Genomic DNA, 21,990 nt, shown 5'->3' on the forward strand with positions numbered 1-21,990 from the left:
TAATTAGCTAATGCCAAGATGTTGACAGAATTGTCACTCCTACATGTAACAATGTATATGCTACAAGTAACTTCAGACTATATCTCTCCATTAACAAGATGCAACACAACTTAATGAACACTACAAAATTAAAAACGCATTTTCGACAAGGTAAATAAACATACTGGAAATGTGTATGTGTGTGTGTGTTGTGGTGGCAGTAAGGGGTAATTTATGAAAAGGTATGTTGATATACGAGATTGTTTAGCATAAGTATGTTATTATTTAGTTTATTTTGTGACATAATATTTCATGATTGTTTAGTTTCTAAAGACGGAAGTGTGAATGACTGATTGTTTTAAAAGTGTTAGTTGTAACAAATTTTTGTTAAATAACTCTGTACCAGTCGTTTGTTGTTTTTGCATTTACACTATTGTCTAGGATTTACTAATATTGTTGATATCACACTACGTGAACCTTCAGTATATTTCTTATTACCTTAAGTAAGTATTATTAAATAAACATGTCATAGACTGCAGAAAGTTTGAAGCATCAGTCAATACATATGTAGGTGACTAACAACTGCAAATATGAAGAGAAAAAGTAGGTAAAGTTCAGACAGAGACAAGTTAAAAAATCTGAAGTTAGCTGGTGTATAGGTGATTAGCTATAATGGGTGATATTTTAATGTGAGTTTCACAGCTTAATAGAAGAAGAATTTTTCTTGTCAAGGGGTGTTCTAAAGTAACTAAACCAATCTTTGTGGACTTTGATAAAAAGGAGACAGTTATTTAAAGTTCAAAATAAAACTGTGGTAACCCAAAAAGTAACAAATGAATCTATCACAGATTGTACAGTAAGGAACAAAGTGGAGAAAAACAGTTCACCTTGTCAACTGGATTCTAAAGTAGCTGAATTAGCCTGAATGGATTTTTGACAAGAAAATTGAATTATTTAGAGTTTTAGATACAACTGTGATATCCATGGTGTAAATAATTTTTGTATATTTGTTTGACTTGTTTTGAATGTATATTTTAAAACAAATGGATTGTATGTTTGTCATTTATTTATTGTTTGAATTTATCACCAACAAGTCACAGACATCTACTGTAGAAGAATCCTAGCTCACATATACTTAAAACCCTGACAAGATCTCTGTCTCTATCTATCTTAAAGAAAGGTTCTTTGAAAATATTGTCCTGCTTTGTACCAAATCATATAGAAATGGGCAAAATATGAAGGCTGATTCACCACCTGACAAGTCTTAAAAGATCAACAGATCACAGACAAAGTGTTGCTAAGGAAGTAAATCAAGCTGTATAGTAGGTAAGAAAGACTTTAGATATGCAGGTTCAAATATGACACATCCAAGACCCATATCTTGAGGAGAACTCACAACAAACCACTTTTGAAGAACTTTCTAAGCACTCTCAAAATGTTTTTCAACCACGTTTTGAAGCTAAAATCTACATCAAAACCAATCAGATTCAACTAAAATTTTATAAATTTCCCAATTACTTGTCCAACATATGAATGTGGTCTAAACAGAAAAGAAATACTTTATTTTTTGTACTCATCTCTGCAAAATGCATTAAGGTTAGATATATCAGTACATTCTGCTATTATAATATTTTCAAGTATTTTTGCTAAAAAAAGACCCCCTTGAAAATCTTTCAAGGGTGTGTATGCAACTTGTGATACTCACAACCATCAGAAATGGCCCAGTTCTTAGTGTTGGAATAGTCAGTACTACTCTTCCAGGTTGGCTTCCTCTACTTTCAATTAAGGGTATTGGAATCATACCAATGAAATTACACCCCCTCCAGCAAGTTGGTATTGGGGAAGCAAGGGTTCTCATACTACACTGTAGGAGAATGAGTTGAAGGAGTTTTCATGGAGAAGAGCACTGAAAAGATGAATAGATCACCAAATAGGAATAAACTCAAATGCATAAAGTCCCTCACTGAGAAACTGTGAAATTGGTTACTATGAATAGGATAGCAGTTTTTAGTGTGTATAAATATATATATTCTTGCAATATTGCATAAAACAGTAGCTCAACAGTGGGCACTAGATAGGGGCAGGTTGGCTTAACACCATCTGTTTTCTCTTGCTCATTGTGAATTTTGAAATGAAAATGATGCAACAATAGCCATATGGTAGTTTCCTTTGCTTTCCTCTTTTGTTTCTTCAATGGGGTAAAAGTTTTAACTTCTTATGACAAACAATAATTAAAAAATCACTTTCTTAAGAGTCTCTGGGAAGACTGAATGAAGAATGATGACTTGAGGGAGAGGAAATCTAGAGGCTGACAAAATTATCTGCATCCCACCTGCAGAACTTCATCCAAGGGACATGAACAGACAGAAATAAGACAAACCATATGATGAATTTAATAGGAGGTGGCATTACAAATATAAAAAGTGCTTTCTTCCATGGAAGAATAAACATGCTAGATAAGTTGCCTAATCTAACCAATCAAAGTGAAAGAATATCAATTCTGAGAAACAGATGGGTACGACAGGAAGAAAAGAAAACTTTAATTGCCTCTGTAGGGAGCTGTGCAAGCAAGATAACATTGTACTGCCTACACAGAAAAGAGAAAATGAATGGGGACCTGAAAACTTTCAAGAAAGTATTTGGAAGGAATGAGTGGTCTAGGAGAAAAATCAACCTATTATTGTCAAATATGTGGGAGAAAGGTAAGGCAAAAATATCAGATTGAATTGACTGTAACCAAAAAGAAGATATAAATATTTTAAGAAAAAATAATTCTGAAACACAGACTAGTTGATTGAAAAAGCCTTAAAAGTTCCATAATATCCAGAGAAAGAACAGAAGAATGGGCTTTAAAAGAAACAGAAATATGTACCTAGCAATTGTAGAAATGGATAAACTGTTCCAAAAAACTTAGGTGAAAAAAAGAAGTGAGATGAGGAAGAGTCAGATGACCTGGAGTAAAAGAACAAAAGATGAACCAATGTCAACTAACTTTCCATTGGACTGATAAACTATAAGGGCAGATGGCCAACAAGAACAAGCAAAAAAAAAAATGGCTTTGCCAGAAAATCATGATGATCTTGCAAGGGAATGAACACAAGTCAAAAGCATGACTGAAATAACTAGTGAGAAGAAATGAGAGGAACCTAGCAAAAGGTACAGCATCCCAGGAATAAGTTGGAGAGGAGGATAGACACATAAAAATAAATTGTATCAATCCTAATGAAGACCATCCACTGCTAGGTCATACAGTGTAAGATCTGGTGACCAAAAACAAGGGAACTTGGTGCTGACAAGAGTTTCAAAAGCATTAATAAGAAAACTCCCAAAGTAAGAACAAGCCCACTTAAACACAAGAGAATGCAAGGGCTACTGTTTTGGAAAAATCTGGTTTGAGCAAAATAACCAATTTGCTACTAATTTAAAAATGTTTGGAATATGGCAGTCTGACATATGGATGTAGTGCCCAAAAGAAAAGTTTTAAAATGATAAATCAAAAATATCTAGAATGGATACTATCCTATTAATTGATGTAAGAAATGACAGTGGTGTTGTCTGAATAGATCATGAAATGAACTGACGTGGCAAAAAACTGTGATATGCCCTATGAACCACCAAACCTGAAGAGAATAGTGTTTAGCAACTGTTCCTCAGGAAATCAAACAACTATAAACTCCAAGAGAGCTGCCCATGGTCATTTGGAAATAATCAAACCACAATAACAGAGAAAAGTAAAGAGATGTCATTGTATATTTATTGTTTGTTCTTAAGAAAAAAGCATGCCTAAATAGTGCAAAGAAAAAAATGTGATTTTGGTATAAAGGGAGAACTTTACAAAGAGGCCTGTGAGCTAATGTTGCTGTGGAGAGAGAGTTTGATCTGATATTTTATAATTTTGTGCAAAGTTACACAAGGGTTACCTGTGCTAGCCATCCTAAAGTTAGCAGTAAAAGGCAGATAGCCATCTCCACCAACTGCCAACTCTTGAACGACTCTTTTACCAATGAACAGTGGGATTGACCATTACTTTACAATACCATCACAGCTGAAAGGGAGATAATGTTTGGTGAGATGGGGATTCGAATTCTTGACTCTCAGATTGCATTCTAACTACGTGACCAGGTCGGAACGTCAGAAATGATTTCTGGGGCAGAATATCCTAATAACAAGTCACTAATGTGAAAAGGAAGACTAATCCAACCATTTAAGATGACGATGTGTAAGCAGGATAAAAGGGTAACTTCTCGATGAAAGTACTCAGGTGGCAATAAATTTGTGTGTGTGTGTTTTTCTTATAGCAAAGCTACATCGGGCTATCTGCTGAGTCCACCAAGGGGAATCGAACCCCTGATTTTACCATTGTAAATCCGTAGACTTTTCGCTGTACCAACAGGGCACAACGTTTTTAAAATACAAAAAATATAAAACTTTGAAAATGTCAAGGAGTAATGTTTACTTTCACCATAAAAAACAAAAACAAACAGTAGGTTTGGTGGGAAGTTTTATGGAAAGTAACTATATTTATAGCCTGTTTCAGTTTTGGTAGTTACTTTTCCTAGATAATACATTTTAATGAGCATATCAGTGTAGACTCTAAAAAAGTAATTTGATCTTAAATTATTGTACCTAAAAATGTTTTCGATATAGAACTTATACACAACACATAAAAGAAGCTAAAAATAGGAATATTAGTTTCTCAGAAGAAAAATACTATACCTAAGTGGTTAATCACGTGGTAGTAGGGCTAAGCAAATAGTTCTATTTGATTAATCCTCAAGCTTATTGATCGACAACGTTCAACTAATCGATTATTCTTTAACTTTCATTTTGTTATTTTATATTGATTTTCGAAATACTGTTTATTTAATACCATAAGCAACTTATACTGTTCACATTTATGCATTTGCCAAAAAAAAACGGGGGGCCAAAAATTTGATTTTGGCGAAAACTGTGGCATGTATAAGTGTGTGTGTGTATATATATGGGCTACTCTTTTACAAACAAAAAGTGGGATTGACCGGGACATTATAACGCCCCCACGGCTAAAAGTGCGAGCATGTGTGGTGTGACGGGGATTCAAACCTGTGATGCTAATATTACGAGTCAAGTGAGTTATCCACCTGGCCATGTCGGTCCAATGGATATAGGCATCTGAAAAATGGGACAAAGAAGAACAATTATCACAAACACCCCAAATTTCAAAAAAAAAATTATTTTCTTGTTTGTTTAGAATTAAGCACAAAGCTACACCATGGGCTATCTGTGCTCTGCCCACCGCAGGTATCAAAACCCGGTTTTTAACGGTGTGAGTCAGCCAACATACCACTGTGCCACTGGGGGGCAAAATTTATTTAATAATTAATTAAACAACTACAAAATAATACCATATATATATACACACAACGAAATTACACGTACATAAATAAACAATAATCAGTGGCATAGCTATCTTTTTGTTCAAGTATCCACATCATTTTCATAACTTTTGTTAAAATGTACAATTCACATTTAATGTATAAATATAAAACATAATTAAATATTAAAGTAATGTAACATTCGCTCAGAATCGATAAAAGATAAATGTATATTCACTACCAGTCGCCTTGAGCAAAAACACTGTGTAACTATTCCAAACAATTTACCATTATTTCACAGGATAATGCATTTATGATAATTTTGGGACCTCAAGTGTTGAACCGATAATTACAAAAGTTTTATTATGTGTTTCCTTATAGCAAAACCACATCAGACAATCTCCTGTATCCACCGCGGGGTATCGAACCCTTTATTTTAGCACTGTAAATCCGAAAGCTTACCGCTGTCCTACCAAGACAATTATAAAGTTATTTAAATGGTTTGTAACCAAAGGGAAAAGAATAATCATAAATAGTTTTTATTTGGTTGAAAAACATTAGAGACATAATAAGTATGACTGGAAAGCTTTTCACGCTGTATTGAAAAAAAAAAAAGAATAGAGAGATAATGTAAACCAGTAAGTACATTTTTTAACATTTGCATTTTAACTTTGATTTTTAATTTATTACATTTCTCTGCATATTCAATGAGAAAGTCTAGAAAACAAGACATGAATTTAAACACATACATTTTACAATGAGTTGAATGAACTGCCAAATACGTTTGCTGATAAATCAATAAGATAAACAAATTGTACATACTAGCATTACTATAGTCAGTTTTGTATTTACATTCCAATGCTTCCTACAATGCTTCTTATGAATAGGTTAATAAGTTAATAGATATTATATACTATGGGTGGCCAAACTGTGGCTCTTTGACATATAACGTGCAGCTCGAGGAAATATGTAGACTGAGCTCCTTTTTGAGTCACAATTAATATAAAAGGTAAATAAAAAAAAATTCAAACTTTATAATTATTTACCGGTTATAAACTGAGAGTCCACTGGATTAAAACGTAATTTTAATGTTCATGGTGAGTAAATATATTTAATAATTTGAATCCTAATTTCAATGCTCAGGACACTTTAAACAACTACAATATTTAATCCCAATGAGGGATTAAAGAAATTTTGGATTAACAAGGATTACAGAGGAATTGTGCTGGAGGATCAGTAATCATACAAGCTTGTGCTGACAGTGTTAGTTTTAGTGGTCGTGGCTTGTTACTGTGTGATTGTGGTGTGTGTGGATTCAAATCCCCATCGCACCCAATATGCTCGCCCTTTCAGCCGTGGGGTCGTTACAATGTAAAGTTCAATCCCACTATTCGTTCGTAAAAGAGTATCCCTAATGTTAGCGGTGGGTGGTGATGACTAGCTGCCTTCTCTCTAGTCTTACGCTGCTAAATTAGGGACGGCTAGTGCAGATAGCCCTCGTGTAACTGTGCAAAATTCAAAACAAACCAAACCAATAAATGATAATTCTATAACGAATTATTAAGTGTTATTAAAAAGTGTTTATCGTTGTGCATATAAATCAATTACAGTTACTTTACTGTTTTGATAACGTACTTTAATTATAAGAATATTCCAATAATTGTGTGTTGGAAAGGACTTCAATCTATAACCAGTAGGCATTATGGGAAGTAAATTAGCTATGACAGGAATGAGGCATAGGCAGTCTTACCAATTTAGCAAACTGCTCAATTACCGGGTGCCCCAAACATGAAAGGGCCACGTTGTTATGCCTTTTAATCTACTTCTAAATTTTCTTATCATTATAGGGTCTATTTTTTTTAATTCTGCCAGGGGTTCCAAAATGACTAAGACTGTCCCTGGGAGTGAGAACAGATACCAAAATAAAACAGCTCTATGTAACTTAATTTTTTATTTGATAGAATGCGTGAAAAAAAGTTTCTTTATATTGACAATAGTATAGAGAATGCATTTTTCTGGCAATTTTACCATAAGTACAGACTTCTTGGGGTTCTTATAAGCGATGATAAATAAAATTATAAAAGGATATAGAATTGGCGTTTTCCTGTTTCAAAATAATAAATTGTTGTTTCATTTGGTTCATTTCGCACTATATTATTGTTGTGTACAAAATAATAACTAATTTTATTACCCATAATTATCTTATTCGTATCTGCCTATAGCATTATTAAAGCGGTATATACTGTTAACTTTACCGTCTCTTTATGAAGCGAAGAACCTTTATGAAGTACAACTACATTTAGGCTATTAAGCTCTTCGCTTCATAAAGGGATGGTAAAGTTAACAGTATATACCGCTTTAATATGCTATAGGCAGATACAAATAAGATAAATGAAAATGTTTTAATATGTGAACCACACTATATCTGCCAAATCCAACAAAGATTAGGCTTTTCACGCAATACCAGAGCTAATCAGGCCAGCTGTGACACAACAAATATAGTAGTGATCTATGTGCTCTATAGGGTATGAATCGAAACATTCAATAGAATTGTAACTACTATCAACTAGCAGATACTTGTTGAAACAATTTATCTGTAAATATTCTAAAAACTGTGGAAAATAAAAAATGTAGTCAACCCAATGCCTTGGGTCATGGCGTATATGCAATATGATTGTCTAGTAGGTCGTTTTCAACTACATTTTGTCATCCCAAGTGTTATTTCAATAAGAAAAAATGCATTACGTTTGTGTCAAGCAAAGGAGGCTGTTGTTGTTGTTTTGAATTAAGCACAAAGCTACACAATGGGCTATCTGTGCTCTGCCCACCACTGGTATTGAAACCCGGTTTTAGTGTTGTAAGTCCTCATACATACTGCTGAGCTACTGGGGGACCAAAGGAAACTGACTACAATGCATTGTTGGTATATTTATATTTTTAGTTTCGATGCAATGGGCGTGTCCAACAGAACCGAATGCTCAAATTCACTAAATGGCTGCGAGAATTTTTTCTTCTGCTAGATGCCACCTTTCCTTGTCATTTTACTGAGTGCAAGAAAAGACTGCTACAGAGTTACGTACTATCTGGCAATTGCCATTTTTATAAGAAGTGTGTAAGGGGAGATATTTAATTCAATTTAATTCACAAGGAATTTAAGTTTAAAACTGAACTGATCTGAAGATGATCTGAGGTCGAAACACTGTTCTGTATTTTATTTTAATTAATGCTTTAATGCCCATACCAGCTGTCTTGAGAATACATTTTTTACTTCTAGTGAGTTTTCTCATCATCATGAATTAACATTTTTACCTTCATGACACATTTTATACACCTGGCTCTACTTTCGGCTTATATCAACACTCACTATACTTATAAGGTTTCACGTAATGGGCAAACAGGAACTAAACTATTCTATCCAAATGAATGCAATTAGGTTTTCATGGCTCCTCATATTTCGAAAAATCAAGTGAGACGTGTCATACACACTGGCTTTTATACAGATTAGACTTTATTTTTTAAATCTGAATACTTCTCTAGTCTTTTCTTCCTAACTATTTACGACATCTTAAGTCAAGGGTTTGATCACTTATTGATAAAATGTACCTTTGCGAACAACTACAAAAAGAGCTCAAACACAGTGAATAGTTTGTAGTTAAGCGCAAAGCCACACAATAGGCTATCTGTGCTTTGTACACTAGGGTTATCAAAACGTGGGTTTTAGCATTATAACCCATAACCATAACCCATGTTTACTAGAAGGGGGGGAGGTAGAGATTCAATACTTTGTTTTGATTTTGCGCAAAGTTACACGAGAACTATCTGCACTAGCCGTCCCTAATTCACCAGTGTAAGACAAGAGGAATAAAGTTAGTCATCACCATCCACCACCAATTCTTGGGCTATTCTTTTACCAAAGAATAGCGGGATTGAACGTAACATTATAATGGCCCTCTACCCCCCCACACACATACGCAGCTGAAATGGCAAGCATATTTGGTGTGAACCCGCGACTCTCAGGTTACGAGTTGAGCACCCTTACCACCAGGTCATGCTGGGCCTAGATTGAATACAGCAAGAATTAGACTTTTCATGTCATAGTAGAGTACTGAAGATGTTTCGGTTTTGAGTTCATACTGTGCCAAACGTAGCTATATTCACCACTATACCATGCTAATACATACTCAATTTGCTCTATATTACATTTTCACTCAGGTGAGGAAAAATGAAAAGAGGGTCAAGAAGAAAAAGACAAAAAATTTAAAGAACATGAATTTTAGAGATTAAAAAAACTTATTATTTAAGGAAGAATTAAAATCATATATATATATGTGACTGTAGAAAAGATTAATGAATATATTCTAGAAGTATAGAGAGATTACAACAATAAGACAAAAGACATATAAAAAAGCTGCAATGAAAAACTGACAAATTCAAAAGGACACAAATGAAGTAAAGACAGACTTTAAAGAGGTACAAAAGACAACCAAGAAGATTGAAAAGAACCCTGATCTGTAAGAGAAATTATTAAATTTAATGATAAGCCACCCACATCTCTTTCTGCATTTGTTCAGGAGTTCCAACTGAAAACACCATCTGCTACCAGGCACAAAATAATATAATTTATTTTGTTTATATTTATTATCACTAATAAGATCCCATTGGTACTGAAACACTACCAAATACACTTCCCAAAATGGAGCTGATCAGTTCAGCATTGGTCAAAGGAGGAATAAATGGATAGTGATAAAAGAAATCATGGGAATCATATGAGGCCCAGTTCTAAAGCACTTCCTGATTGAATGGGAGGAATAGTGAGCAAAAACTGTTATCATGCCAAGAAGACAGAACTCAACCAGATCAAAGGAACAACACAGAAATAATGAGACATAAATAAAATAAGAGCTTGTTGGATTTATGAGGCAAACTTCAGTTGGAAGTATCTCATTTACCACAAATCAGAAAATAAGTTAGCTATTAGAGAAACATCATCTACAGGCTTGCTATTGGGAAACCTTACAGTATGCTGATTGATACAGGTTCCATATCTCAATTTGTTAATGACCAATGAGAGACTGCCTCCAGGGATGATGAAAGGAGTGATGCAATCAGTGAGTGGGCATAAGATTCTAGCAAGAGGAAAGTTAGAAATCATCCTTACTGTATAAAACCTTTATATATCTCCTGATGTGTAAATAACAGACATACACAAGAAAGAATGCATATTAGGAACTTTCTTCATGTGCATACATGAATGTGGAGTTAGATAGCCTCACATTCTATGACCAGAAAAATCTCTGTGTACTGTACAGCAACTACTACAACATAAGTTGAGCATTTGATGGAAATGGTCCACTATCAGGAGTTAATAACAATGATTCTTCATCTAGTGAATGGAGTATAGTGTAACCAAATATTCAGATTATGTTATGAGGGATTAATGGTTAAAAGGACACTCCTAGGTGTGAATAATAAAGATGACATACACTACTTTACCATGAATGACACAAATTGGCTTGTGATAAAGCAAAAGGTGACCTATTCTGTAAGTGCTGATTAAATAGGATTTGATTGAGGTAACAAGGTATGGCTAACATTTCTCAGTGCAAGAGACACTGATAAGTTCAGTAAAGACATGTTGTTAATGTTTGGTTTACAGCCTAAAATTGTGGCATTTTTTATTTTTTAACAGATAAATTATGATTTTATTGAACCATAATGTTTGTAAACATGAGCTGTTGTTTTTTTTTATGATCATCCCATTCACACAACATACATAAACTGACTAACTAGCTACTTAATTATTTCTAAATGATATCATGACATGCTTTAAATAAACATTATTACACTTATCAATTGCAGAAAAAAAGTTTTCATTATTTAATTTTGAATTTACTTAAGTTAAATATCAGTGATGGACTACTGCATATTTTAAAAACAAATATAATTGCAACCGCATGTTATGCAACATTAGCAATCCATTCACTAACTAGGACATTTGTATGTTATCTTTTTAAGAACATTTTTTTGGTAAAAAGGGAAATTGGTTAATGTAAAAAATCAAATACCACTAATTGGCCAGATATAGTGGTGTAACCAAGTATGAAATCTGGGCAGGCCCAAATTTATAATGGAAAAGTCAACCTTTGGCTATGCCACTGCTACACTGTAGAAATCATGTAGGAGGTGAAAAGCACATTTAATAAAGTGAACAAATATACAAAACTTGTAGAGACAAACATTGTGAACTATTTGCATACAAGTTTACATTTTTGTTCATAAATATGTTAAGTCTTACAGATACTTTGCATAGAAAACCATGAAATTTTGGACAAACCTTGGAATATACAAGTTAGTTAATCATTATACAGAGAACTACACAAAGTATTATCTGTGCTGTGCCCATTGCAGGGATTGGGTTCCAAATTTTGGCATTACAAAACTTCAAACTTACTGCTGAACCATCTGGATGCATTTAAAATAATAAACTATTTTAAAATTTTGAATATTTAAGACCAGTAACAAATCTTGACACTAACACATGTATAAAATGAATTTACATATTATCCTTCCAGCAACTTAAAACAAGTTCAATAAAATGCAAGTATTTTTATGTTACTAAAGCACCTAATATAGTGCAGAGCATGTCCTCCCCTCCAACTTTTTTCCAGTTAATTCATAACATTTTTGTCTCCCACACTTCCAAAAAATTTAGGTGGTCATTATGTTACATAATAATGAAACTATGATAATTAGATTCTTGCAACTAGTTGAAAAGTTACAAAAACAAGAAATACTATAATATATGTGGTTCAAAAACTTACTGTACTGGAAGTCCATACAAACTGAAAGCCAAGGTCAGAGTCACTCCAAAATGGTGTGTCAAACACTAAGAAAATCTTTTCCACTGATCCAAACCCCAAGTGTGTTAAAAGTTCTTGCTTTTTGTCTGGTAGTGGAGGGCTAAAGAGTGTGTGATTGGTTTGCTTCAAATAGCCAACTGATGTTGTAAGTATAACATGATCAGCACATATCCTATCTCCATCTGAGCATTCCACTGTCACAGTAGGCAATGCTTTACCTTCATGCATTTCTTGCCAATGAATACAACTGACTGGCTTAGACAGACACAGCTGTTTAGATGGAATGTCCTTACTCAGGGACTTAATTACAGACTGAAACCCATTTTTAAAGTTGATAAGGTAATTTCCAGGACAAACTGTCCACTCTGCAAATCCACAACAAGATAAATCATTCAAACTATTACAGGCATTTTCTGCCAATTCATGTTTTAGAAACCATTCATAAATCCCTCTTCTCCATGCTTGGACATGTGGCAAATCTTCACATTCTTCTAAAAACACTTCAAATTTTTGTTTAAAAAATTCTCCAACTGAGACTGAATTAGACAAATAATTATTACTTTCAATAGGACTGAATAGTTTATAAATATCTTCTTTAATATTCTCCAAAGCCATTAAAGTTTCATCCACAACAATCTCGGGAACCTGCTCAGCTGTCTCACTATAGAACAAACCTCTTCCTTCCACAGAATACTCTGTTCTTGGGTCACTCAAAATATCTAGATTTTGGGCATATTCAAAAAGAGGATTTTCTTTCTCTCCATGCACCCACTGGGCTCCAAGATCCAACACTCCATCACCTGAGGCAATGTACAATAGAAGTCTTGTTTAAATATGAATGATAGATAGATGACTGGGGTCCTTCTCATTACTGACCTTATTCATTTCTACAGTTATATCAGTATTGCATGTACCATTTTAATTTAATTGGTTAAACTGATTCTTCAAATTACCAAGTAATTATTTTTACCTTCTCATTAAGTTAGTTAAGAAGATAGGTTTTGAAACTAATTTTTTTTGACAGTTTCTAGAAGTTTGCCAGTTGCTTTATAAGATACTTACAAAAGTGGCAGCTACAATAACAAAGAAAAGAAGGGGGAAAAAAAAAGACTTCCCAGTTGCATGCCTTTACAATATTGGATACAACTAGTCAGTTCAAATGAAGTTCCAGTAAGCATTGCATTTTTATTTAATATTTTTAGGGATACCATCAAATTTTAGATCTATGTCTGTAATAATAATTACATTTTTTAATATGCAGTGCAATAAAAAAATCTAAATTATGAATAAAAAAGTAAACCATCACTTAAATATGTCATGGTTACTTCATATTTTAAACTCAGGCAACACCTTTTAAAGATGCACAAAAACAATGAGAAGGAAACTATCTGAAAAGGATAATTGATTCTCAGAGTGGTTTCTCATAAAAGTCACACTCACAGCCTTTTTTTCTATTATAATTTGGATCGGTTGCTCAGAATGTTCACAATAATGCTTGGATTATCAAATGGTAAAAATATACAAATATACATATATGACACCCATAACCTGAGAGCTTTAGAAAGGTGGACTTTTCCTCTTGAGAGCAAACTAGAATTTGTTTATTTGTAAACAAAGATGTATTTATTTAGTCTTGTTTGTTGTATATTTATCTCCATCAAATGTTATCACATACACTATTAGGTTTCAACGGACTTCCCCTGGATCTTACTGAAACTACTTCATAACCTTTCTGGATTACTTTACAAAGCTACTTTTGATAGCTATTATTTTGTAAAATGCTGCTATCTACGAGTTGTCAAACTAGTGGTTTTTTTCACTTCAGACATCCTGAGATATGTAACCACTGACAAGTTCAGCTGAATTAAGACTTTTCAGCTAAACTTTCTCTAAGTTAAGATTAAGTATTTGTTTTGTTACTAGAGTAAAAATCAATAAACAAAGATTATGTGATATTGTAAATAGAACTCTTGCTGCTCAGCAGGACCAGGGGTATGATTTTCTTAAATCTTTTGCCTCGGAAAAACTACTCGTGGACAAATAAAGTAGGGTTGCATAGCTCTTCCAAGTGTTGTTTTTTACTTATAGCTACTATCTTTACTTGTGTAAACTATTGATACACTAAATATTACATCTACTGACACTAGCCACCCAGTATTCTATGGATATCTCTGTTATATGTATGTGACTGTTTCAAATTAATGCAAGTGGTATAAGTTCGATGGTTTAAATGAACCTCTGCATGGAAAGCAAGAATTACCACTTCCTTTTAATCACCAAGTGTTTGGCCTAATTATCATACCAGCTTTGATTATCATGAAATGTAGCTCATACATTGTGTATTACAATACCACTAAGTTACTCACAAAGCAAGGATTGTAATATCCTTTCAGCCAAGTTTCCTAATTTGTAGCCATTATTTCCAGTCATAAAAACTGGTGAAACATTATAAATTATATCTACTGGTGCCAGGCATTTTAGATTTATGGTGATTAATTAAAAATCACACAATATAGTGTATATGCTCCATAGTGAACAACCCTTGATAGCTGGAAAGGCAAGGGTTGTTTCTTCCTTCATTTCACTGATCCTTCAACCACATGACCATTCCAGATATTTGATCAAGTTTAACCTCAGTCATATCAACTGAAACTCACTGTCAATAATTCTGTGGACTGCTAGAGTTTAGTCTCACCTCTTGATCTGTAACTTCTCAGCTAACTCACCGTTAACAACCAGATAAATACTCCCAGCTCTTTCTTCCTTACATTCAAGTTTGGAGTGGTACAAAACAACAAGTTCATCTTCATCCAACTCAATTACTTCCTCTTCTGACTCTTGATCAAGCATATTAATTCACCAGAGATTCACTGGTTACATATGGACACACCTTATCAGCACGTAATATGTGCTTTCACATGCTCCTCAGAGCACAAGTTCTGTCCAGCCAGAGCAATGATGCAACACCCAGTTTCCATTCTGGAACATTCATCACTTCACTGCCTTATTGTAGCACATCATATGTTGCAGGGTACTTTTATCTACCTGTTGACATGCAAAATTACGAATGTATACTATTGTAAACCTAAACCACTCCACATACTCATGTGAACACTGTGTGATGTTCACTAGGTGAAGGACCATACATCAGGTCTATAGGGACAAATGCTTGATGGAATCTAGAAACAGATGGCCTATACTCAGAATCAAGAGATGTACAGCCTCCCTAGGCAGCTATCTGCCTCAAGTGCTCCAGGATATGTTTGAAATCTTCCTTTGCTGTGCCTTTAAATGTCAATAAAGTTACCTCTCTCACCTCATGGATAAAACTCTGATTGTGGTCAGAAAATCTCATTCCCATTCACCACTGACTAAAAGGTCCTGACATTATTGATCTAGCACTGTAAGGTCTGTCAAAGACGTTGATGTGATGATGAGAAGTAGTGTCCTAATCCAGGATGGTAAAATGACAAAGTGCCATAAGTAGTTTATCTTTTGATTCTGTTTCAACTTAAACTCCTCTGTGGATCATGTTTATTTTGGCAGAATACACTTCCTAAGTCAAGAATGTTCAACACTGTCCCACAATCCACTCACTTCATTACTTTATGTTTACCATGTCATCCACTGAGGTACCTTTGGTTGGCAAATGCCAACCACCAATGGCACCTCTTGATTCCACTGCCTTTGAGTGTTGCTGACCAGAGATGAAGCTGAGTGGCATCAACCTGGTAGTCCTAAACAGACCAACCCATAAACAGGCTCTTAACAAAGACATCAATTATAGTCTTCCTATTCCAACTATTGAGTATCTGAATTTCTATAAATTTGAAATTACTTACAGAACCCTAACATCTTTTTCTGATTTCCATACACATACTAGCTGTGATTCAACTAATGATCTTATATATATAAAAAAAAACATTAAGCAGTTTCAAAGATTACAAGGAAGCTAATTTATTTAATTATTAATTTTAAGGTTTTGGTTAATACATGTAATAAGTTGAAACATATATATATATATATATACACATGCATATAATATGTACATACATTTCTTTTCAGTGATTTTTTTTAACATTCAAAAATTACTTAATCTGATTTAAAGAGAAATTCTGATAAAATTAAGTGCAAAATAATTTAACTAAAGCAAGTTCACCATGTTCTATAGAGAACATTTTCTATCGTACTCCAACATTATAGTCAGACGAAGTATAAAATGATAAAGCAAGATTTAGAAAAATAACTATGATTATAATTCTAGCAACATACCACCAAGCTAATCTATGTTGAAAAAAAAAAAAAAAAGCTTTCATTAATGTTTAAATCACTAGCCTATAAATCCTCAAAGCTGATATATAAACAGTTAAGTCACACCATGACAACTTAGACTGAAAAGTGATTGGCTAAAATCAATAAAATTTGAATCACATAACGGTACAACAAAATTCATAAAATGTGACATTCCAATACTGTATATATATTACGTTGGAAAAAAAATAATGTTTCTTGTTCAAAAAAGTTATTGATTTTGAGATGAAAAAAAAAGGTATACCAATAATGAGGAACTCAAAACTGACTTAAGATTATTATTATTATTATTTTAATCCAAACCAAAGAAATTTTATTCATGAGGAATCCATACCTTACTTAAAAGATGGAATTATATCACAAAATAATTAGGACAAATATTATCCTGATTAAGTCTGTAATTGAAGATGAATTTTTGTTCAGTTTATTGAAGTATTCAAAAATGACAATACTTTATTTCCAGTCTGATATATACATATGAAATCCTCTGTGAAATTTTTAATACTAAAACATAGTACTTTCAAAATTGGGTAATGTGATATAGCATAAGGCCTGAACCTTTATATCTCTACCCCTAATGTATGTAACTTACTCAACAAGAAAATTAACTATATTTAATGTAATCTAAAAACATAAAACTAGCTCAATGAAAATTAGATGCTTTCTCAAATTATACTTTGTTTACAGATAAAAAGTTCTTGTAAATTCGAAAACAGTAACATAGTGACCACCTGATTAGGGCAAATTAATTCATCATCTTTTTCCATTAGTAAAACCTGGACTTTGAATGGCACAGACTCTACAAGAAGCCAAAAGGTATGTTGTTAAACTATTGCCCATAATTTAAGATAAATGCTTACAATGGATTCACAGAGGTTGGTAGTAGATAACAGTGGCACTGAAATGCCTAATTTTATCCAAAATATGCACTAATGGGTTAAAACCCAGTGACTTATAGGAGCTTGGCAATAAGTGTAATGGGATGATTGATTAAATGCTGGATGCATTAATTGACTGTTTTCAACTAATTAATTATCTCACATGAAACTCGAGTAGTTAAAATAATTAAAAATAGTAATTTTTATTAATTGACTATTTTATGTGATACTAATTGATGCTGATAAGTAATTTATTATACTGGTTAATCAAATTAATTGTCAAGCTCTGGAGACAATGCTGGTTAACTACAAAAACTCATGTCTTCATAACATTGTTTGAACAATATGAACATGGTGAATTCATGCATTATCACCTTGGAATAGTTTTTGACAAAATAGAAAGCATGCTGTCAGCATCATTGGGTGGATTAGATTAGAACCAACTAGATGCTATTTGCTTTCAAACCCTTTCATACCATTTCATCATCTCTACACATAAAAATACAAGAATAAAACAAGCACTTCACATAATTTTTCAAAATATTTTAAATCTATCATCAGCACAAACAAATTAATATGAACTTCTGATTAAACCAAGCTACCTATATTGTTCAGATATGAATCTATATGCTTAGTACTGAGCACAGCTAATTAGATACAGTGTTCAAATTATATTACTTAATAGCATATAGTATTACAACCTCAATTGTATAGCATATCTTAACCTCACGTCAATAGCTAACTGAAATAAATAATTTTTGCAAAATTAAGCCTGACCAACAATGAGGCAGAAAAGTGTAGTCAACATAGTCAAATATTGGTAAATTCCTTTGTGAGCCAATAAAAATTAACATCATTCATGAAATGAATTTATAGGGTATTTTTAGAATATTTATTTTTTAAAAATCATTTTGATTAACAACTTCCAATATATAGAAAAGCCAGTGTTTTTTGGTAACACTAAGTTTCAATAACGACTTTGTATATCATGTTGCTCAGCAACAAAAGTATAACCTAATATTGTTGTTAGTCTATGTACTGCTTATATGTCATGTTGCTCAGCAACAAAAGTATAACCTAATATTGTTGTTAGTCTATGTACTGCTTATATGTCATGTTGCTCAGCAACAAAAGTATAACCTAATATTGTTGTTAGTCTATGTACTGCTTATATGTCATGTTGCTCAGCAACAAAAGTGTAACTTAATATTGTTATCAGTCTATGTACTGCAAGTATAAAATGAAATGTATACACATCAAAACTGGAAAATGTTTATTTATTTCTTAGTTTAGAGTCTCCTTTGGTTAAAGAAGTTTGTTTTTTGTTAAACACTTTGGTGATATAACACAAAATGTTTTTACTTTCATGATAAATTTTATGCACTTGGCTCTAGGCTAAATGATCCCACACTATGTCTTTAATTAGATTTATTATACCAACATTTACTACACTTATAAGATTTCATACCTCCCACATGGTCCCCTTTCACCCCATCACTAAACTCACAATGGGCAGACAGTAACTGAACTACTTGATCAAGATAAATGCATTTTGTGTTTCATGACCCATTCTATTTCAAAAATCTAACCAAGTGAAAACAAGTGTAATGTGACATGCCACACATAGTTGCTTTTATATAGGTTAAATAATTATTAGAAAGGTAACATAAAACCCACTACACCACACTGAAAGATTCCAGTCATACACTGTCCACATTTGGTATTATAAATACCATTGTTTAACTGATAGATAAAGATTTTTACAGTTTATGTAATGTCCTTCATGATACTTTTAGAGAAAATCAAACCTTGCCCAGCATTGAATGAATCAGTGAAAATCAATATTAAACTGAAGATGACTGAGGAAGGTTGAAATGTTGTTCTCTGCTTTAATATTAAAAGTGTTAATACTCATACCAGCCATTCTGAGATAGAAATAAGAGTTACAAGAGGTACACTTTACAAGCCTATTCAATCATTTTTACACTCTGTCTGGTATCAGAAAATGGTGATCACAGATTTTCACAGTAATAATTATACTTTCTTTTGATTACCACCAGTGATAGTTCATAATGAGAAATGTTTTTGAGCGAACTGATCAAACATGCAGTTTTTGATAGCAATACTGTTGGGAGACACGTACTAACTATATTGCTCCTTTATATATTTTAAGAGAATCCTCCTTTACCTACTGACTTACAGACTAATCAAGATATGACTACATCTTTGCATTTATAGGGCTCAAAGAATTATATGGCATATGTTCAATCTATTCTACATAAAGAACTAAACACACACTGTCATGATCTTATTCTGTAACAGGACTGTGTAAAGATTCATTAGATAAATATACACTGACTAATCCCTGAAAAACTTATTAACATGTAAAGATGAGTTACATGGAAAACTTCATAAACACAGGACAAGTTACATTCACAGGCTGAACTAAAAATCCACTCAGTTACCAGTAGATTTTCACCTACATGGTACTGTGTGCATTAGAGATTTTAATAAAAATCTACTAATGACAAAAAATTTTCCCTAACTTGGTAGTGATGTGTTTATATGTGCAGCTTTACATCAATATCATGTGTTTATTCTAATAAACAAACATATATAAGATAGGCCAATTAACAGCAAATGCTTAGTGCATCTGGTGAACACTGAGTTGCATCATACACTACACCATAAGTCAAAATAAGATAACCTCATAAGATGTAATTAAGAAACTTGTGACTTATTATTAATGAAATTATGTATCTGTGTAATATAATAGGCATACATCAATATATGTCAAGTAATAATTAGACAGCAACAGACACCTGCATCACAAGAAATAATAATGCTAACTTAATTCCTCAAACAGTATCTTTAATAATGTAGTCAATAAGCACATAGAACCTAGTGTTGTATTCTACATATATGTTAATAGCATAGCCAATCAGCATACAAAATCTAGTGTTATGTTCTATGTATACTCTAATAATGTAGCTAATCAGCATAGACAACCTACTATTGTGTTCTATATATATTATAACAATGTAGCCAATCAGCATATACAATTTAGTTTTGTATTCTCTATGTATATACTTTAATAATGTAGTCAATCAACATACACAACTTAGTATTCTGTTCTATACGCATACATTAATAACACTGTGTAACACAAATTTTGTTCTTGGATAGTATGTGTTATTTCTTAATTGCTTTTGTTGTAAAAGTACAGAAAATGGCCATTATTCCCTTCAAACTTTGCTTTTGTGACCTGGATAATGAAATTTAGAAATTAACCTATTTTCTATGTAAATACGGGCATATTTGCACATTTTCATTTACATAAGGTCTGAATACAACAACATAGGAATCAACATTTACATGTATATATAATAAAGTTATACAAAAATGAAGAAAAATGTTTAGAAATGAGTAGTTCTTTGAGATTTGTGACTGTAATGTAAATCACTTTCATGTATCAGGCCCCAAATATAGTCTCCCATGTTTTTGTTATATGCTCCTTGGTAGCTGCATTCAAAGTCCAGTATATTTTCGTGGAAGCACTTGCCTTGCTCCTCTGAATATGCTCCCATGTTCTCCTTGAACTTATCAAGATGAGCATCTAGGATATGGACTTTCAGGGACATCCTACTGCCCATTTTGCCGTAGTTCTTCACTAGACCCTCAATCAGTTCCACGTAATTTTTGGCCTTCTGATTGCCTAAGAAGCTCCAAACCACTGAAACAAAGCTGCCCCGAGCTTGTTTTCCTTCCTAGTGAACTTCTTGGGGAATTCTGTGCACTCCAAAATCTTCTTTATTTGTGGTCCAACGAAAACACCAGCTTTAACCTTTGCATCAGATAGCATAGGTGAGAAGTCTTGAAGGTACTTGAAGGCTGCAGACTCCTTATCAAGAGCTGTGACAAATTGTTTCATAAGAGCCAATTTTATGTGCAATGGGGAGAACAACACTTTTTGGAGGTCCACTAGTAGTTCACACTTGACATTGTGCCTCCCCAAAGAGAACTCAGTGCATTGTGGCCAGAGCTTCCTGTTGTAGTGTGCTGCAGTGTCCCTGCTGTCCCAAAGGCAAAGGTAACAGGGAAACTTTGTAAAGCCTCCTTGGAGACCCTTCAGGAATGCCACCATCTTGAAGTCTCCAATAACCTCCGAGCTATACTTATCATACTTCAAGGCTTCTAGCAAGGTCTTGACACTGTTGTATTCCTCTTTGAGGTGCACCAAATGATCCATGGGGAGAGACGAATGCTTATTCCCATTATGGAGCAGCACAGCTTTGAGGCTTCTGGATGAGCTATCAATGAAGAGGCACCACTCGTTTGGGTTACAGGCAATTCCAGTTGCCTGGCACAGACTGGATACATTGTGGCAGAAGCAGAGCCATCTTGACAATAGAAGTTCAACAACATTCTAGAAAGTTCTTGAAAATTCTCTATCAGTTACTCAGCACTGAATCTACCTGGAATGTTCTGAAAAATGGGTAAATTTGAAAATTTTATTACCCAAGTCATAAAAGCAAAGTTTGAAGAGAAAATAGGTCTTTTTCCATTTACTTTAGGTATAAGCAATTAGGAAATAACACTTTCTGTCCA

General features: G+C 33.4%; 1 protein-coding gene across 1 annotated transcript in view; it reads right to left on the minus strand.

Moving 5' to 3' along the window:
- The window catches only part of LOC143257889 (spermine oxidase-like), a 71,654-nt gene that overhangs the window by 42,367 nt on the left and 7,297 nt on the right, over window positions 1–21,990 (minus strand). Inside the window, exon 3 of the mRNA XM_076516914.1 lies at window positions 12,155–12,993. Within this exon, the coding sequence (XP_076373029.1) occupies window positions 12,155–12,993 (839 nt within the window). The remainder of the gene's footprint in view (window positions 1–12,154; window positions 12,994–21,990) is intronic.

Source organism: Tachypleus tridentatus, chromosome 7, assembly GCF_004210375.1.
Source record: "Tachypleus tridentatus isolate NWPU-2018 chromosome 7, ASM421037v1, whole genome shotgun sequence".
In the NCBI taxonomy this organism is placed as follows: Eukaryota; Metazoa; Arthropoda; class Merostomata; order Xiphosura; family Limulidae; genus Tachypleus; species Tachypleus tridentatus.